The sequence below is a fragment of the Dendrobium catenatum genome, unplaced genomic scaffold (genome assembly GCF_001605985.2).
Source record: "Dendrobium catenatum unplaced genomic scaffold, ASM160598v2 fragScaff_scaffold_506, whole genome shotgun sequence".
Taxonomy (NCBI): Eukaryota; Viridiplantae; Streptophyta; class Magnoliopsida; order Asparagales; family Orchidaceae; genus Dendrobium; species Dendrobium catenatum.
Window position 1 is genome coordinate 1,896,994 of NW_021318968.1, and position 3,447 is coordinate 1,900,440.

The 3,447-nt window shown below is 36.8% G+C and overlaps 1 protein-coding gene across 1 annotated transcript; it reads left to right on the forward strand.

Moving 5' to 3' along the window:
- The first annotated feature begins 206 nt into the window (after positions 1 to 206).
- LOC110094385 (protein PYRICULARIA ORYZAE RESISTANCE 21) lies at positions 207 to 1,890 on the forward strand. The gene is made up of 3 exons (XM_020819613.2): positions 207 to 367; positions 631 to 712; positions 826 to 1,890. Exons 1-3 carry the CDS (start codon positions 356 to 358, stop codon positions 1,368 to 1,370), a joined length of 639 nt encoding a protein of 212 aa, XP_020675272.1. The 5' UTR covers positions 207 to 355; the 3' UTR covers positions 1,371 to 1,890.
- The last annotated feature ends 1,557 nt before the right edge of the window (positions 1,891 to 3,447 follow it).

The window sequence follows — 3,447 nt, forward strand, 5'->3', positions numbered from 1 at the left end:
ATATAAAACTACTCATCCACATCAACATCCTCATCTCTATAATACTTAATTTACTTTTATGGTTCTCTTTTAATGATTAATATTATACATCATAAAATGCTAAAGGCCTCACCACCATTTAAAAAAATTAATTCTGAATCATATTTTTGGACAAGAATATGATAATATACCAACTAAATTAACCTTTGTACACCCCAGTAATCAAGAATTTCGACGGCCAGCTTTTGGAGGTGGTGCGTGTCGCTCTTTAAAAGGAGTGGTGTTTTCCATTCGCACTTATCACTAGCTACAAGCTAACCACTCTCCTCTCTCTCTCCCCCCCACTCCCCACATTTTGGATAACTGGCTCCGAAAAATGGCAGAGAAGGTGAAAATTTCCCTCTCCACTGTTTTTATTTTCTGTAATGTCTTTCTTCTTAGCACAAAATGATTTGAATTTCCATCCCATGGATCGATTAGGCTATCAAACTCCTCCATATAATTTCTTCTCCTTCTCTGTGAAAATCTCTCTCTCTCTCTCTCTCTCTCTCTCTCTCTCTCTCTCTCTCTCTCTCTCTCTCTCTCGCATGGACGCAATTTCTCTTATTATTGTGAGAAAAATTCTTTACACATTGTATCTTGTTGTTGCAGATCTCAACTTTAATTCTCAAAGTAGATCTTGAATGCACAATCTGCTCCAAGAAAATTAGGAAGGTACTCTGCAAACTCCAAGGTAAGAAGCTCCTACTTCATATCAACAATCATTTTCTAATTATCTCTAAAAGAAACCCTATCATCAGCTATTTTTTTTCATAAATTGACGAATTATGAATTGATTTCTTTGAGATCGAGAAAACATTCAATCTGTGGTGTACAATGAAAAAGAGGGCATAGTGCTCGTCTCCGGCCCATTCGATCCCAAGAAGCTTTCCAAGAAGCTCTGCTGCAAAGCCTGCAAGGTCATCAAGGATATTCAGATCAAGGAGAACAAACCCGATAAACCGACTCCACCTGCTCCGCCTCCACCCGAACCCGCACCACCACCAAAACCCGCACCACCACCACCAAAACCCGAACCCAAACCTGCTCCGCCTCCACCAGCTCCCGAGCCTGCACCGAAGCCAGCGAAACCACCACCCCCGCCCGCACCATCAAAGCCCGATCCTCCATGTTATCCGTACCCATATCCGTACCCGTACCCGTACCCCTATCCTACGGTTTGGCCTTCCGTTCCAGTATGCGGATGCCATGGCTGGTGCACATGCAAGCCTGCTGCAGAGCCTCCGCCGGCGCCGCCGGTGGTTCCAACTTGTGCTGCGCCATGCTATGATGGTTGCAGAACTTGCAAATTCATCTGCGAGGAAGAGCCATCAGCCTGCTCGATCATGTGATCTCTCCTTCAGATTGTAATTTGTGTTATTTTTCAACGGAGTACGATAATAAATGGGAAAGTAACGGCGAACAAAGTAGGAAGATTACCATTAATAAAACAAGAACAATAAAGAGGAAAGAGGCAAAGCAGAGCATCCTTGGGGAAATTTTGAGCCAGAATATTTCTATTTAAATTTAATTAAATAAAGTTTAAACTCATTAAATTTATTTTGAAATGAGCATATACTCATCCAAAAATAAATTTAATAATTTGAAAATTTATTTTAATTAAATTTTAATAAGTATAGATATTCTGATAGAGGGAAAATGACATACCAGCTACCGACGGGAGTGTTGGGATGGAGACTGCGGAGCTACCGGAGGATGAGTGGCGTCGTGGCGATGGCATTTAATGCCACCGACTTTTGTTTATTTTCTATGTAAAGAGTAAAGCTTAAGCCTTTGCTAGTTTGCTTAGCTTTTCTTTAATATGATGAAAGTAAATTGTTTTTCTTTTCTATTATCTTTTGCGTTCTGTTCTGATGTGGTCTTCGGCATTCTATCAGTAACGTATCAGTAATATTTACCTGACGTTATGTTTGGACATTTATTATTTCTTAAGAATGCTTTTTCCATTTATGCACTGAAGTGTGGCTTTTAAAATTTCGTTGCCCATTAAGCTTCGTTTGGACGGTTTTTTTACTGCTTCTTGAAGCAGTTTTTTAATTTTTGTACTAAAAAATTACTTCAATAAGCATTAAAAAAGCCGTCCCAAATAAAACTTAAGAAGTCTTCTTAAATTTTTTTAAAGATTTACTTCCTTGCATATGATGTATACAACTTTGTTGCGAGCTATAATATTCATGGTAATAGAGAGTGCTTCACATCTTATTTTTTTACAAAGATTAAACACATATATTAAAGAAAGTTGTAAGAGATTAAAGGTTTTACAAGAAAAACTCGGAAAAAGAAAAAAAAATTGCGGGCTCTGACTTAGTTGAAATGATTTCACTATGAGTATGTTATATATTACGAATGATGTTCATCCCTATAATTATGGAAGATTCTTATTCAATATAGTAGACATGAACTATAAAAGATAAATTTTATAGTGGAAGTTGCAAGAGCTTTGTGATATGAGTTATTTTTTTTACATTGTTTGTGTATGTTTTATGTGTTTTTTGGAGACTAGAGAGAGGTATGGTATGATCTTTTTGTTGACATTGAGAATCGAAGATGATGTCAATAACATACACCAACCTTAATAGCGATGACATTTGTTGTTAGCATGCATCAACCTTGCAAGCTATGAAAAAGTTTGTGGGGGAATGTAGCCAAAAAATGATAGTTAAGAGATCGTATTTGGGCAATGATAATTAGATGATAATGGTTGAGAGGACATAGTTGAGCGATGGTGCTCAAGACATGATAATTGTGCAATGATAGTTAGACGGCATTTTTGGCAATAGTTGTTAATTTCGATCATCACGTAGAGCTTTCTTGAATTCATATCCAAGTTTTATCTCCCCCTACTTGTGGAGAATGTGAGTCAATTTATAGTTTTATAGACTTACACCTTGATAAATTTAGCCAAAATCTTAAAATTTTCTATCAAATGATTCATATTAGTTCCCTTAATCATAGATCATTCTCTCAAATTTTAAGTGCTTTAATGACAACAAAATCTAGTGATTTTGATATTTTTCATATTCTTCTCAGCGAGCTACTCATTTTGACTGCAAATATGTAATAACTTGACCCTTCAATTTATATCCTAAAAATTTTGAGATCAAATCACTTTTGGTGACATTGGGTTCTCATTGAGACATTTAGTTCGATCATAAGTAGTCTATAGAAAAACTAGTAGTAGACATTTGGCCAACCCACGTAGTGGGATAAAGGCTTTTTGTTGTGTTGTTGTTGACATCGGGAATTGGCTTTGGTATCAACAACGTGCATCGACATTGCAAGCGATCGCAATAACAAAGTTGACATGGCATTGGCCTTCATGTCAATGATATGCATGTACCTTATGATTGATGTTAAGCGTTCATATTGTACATTGGCCTCGTAGATTATGGGGTGCATTAATATTTT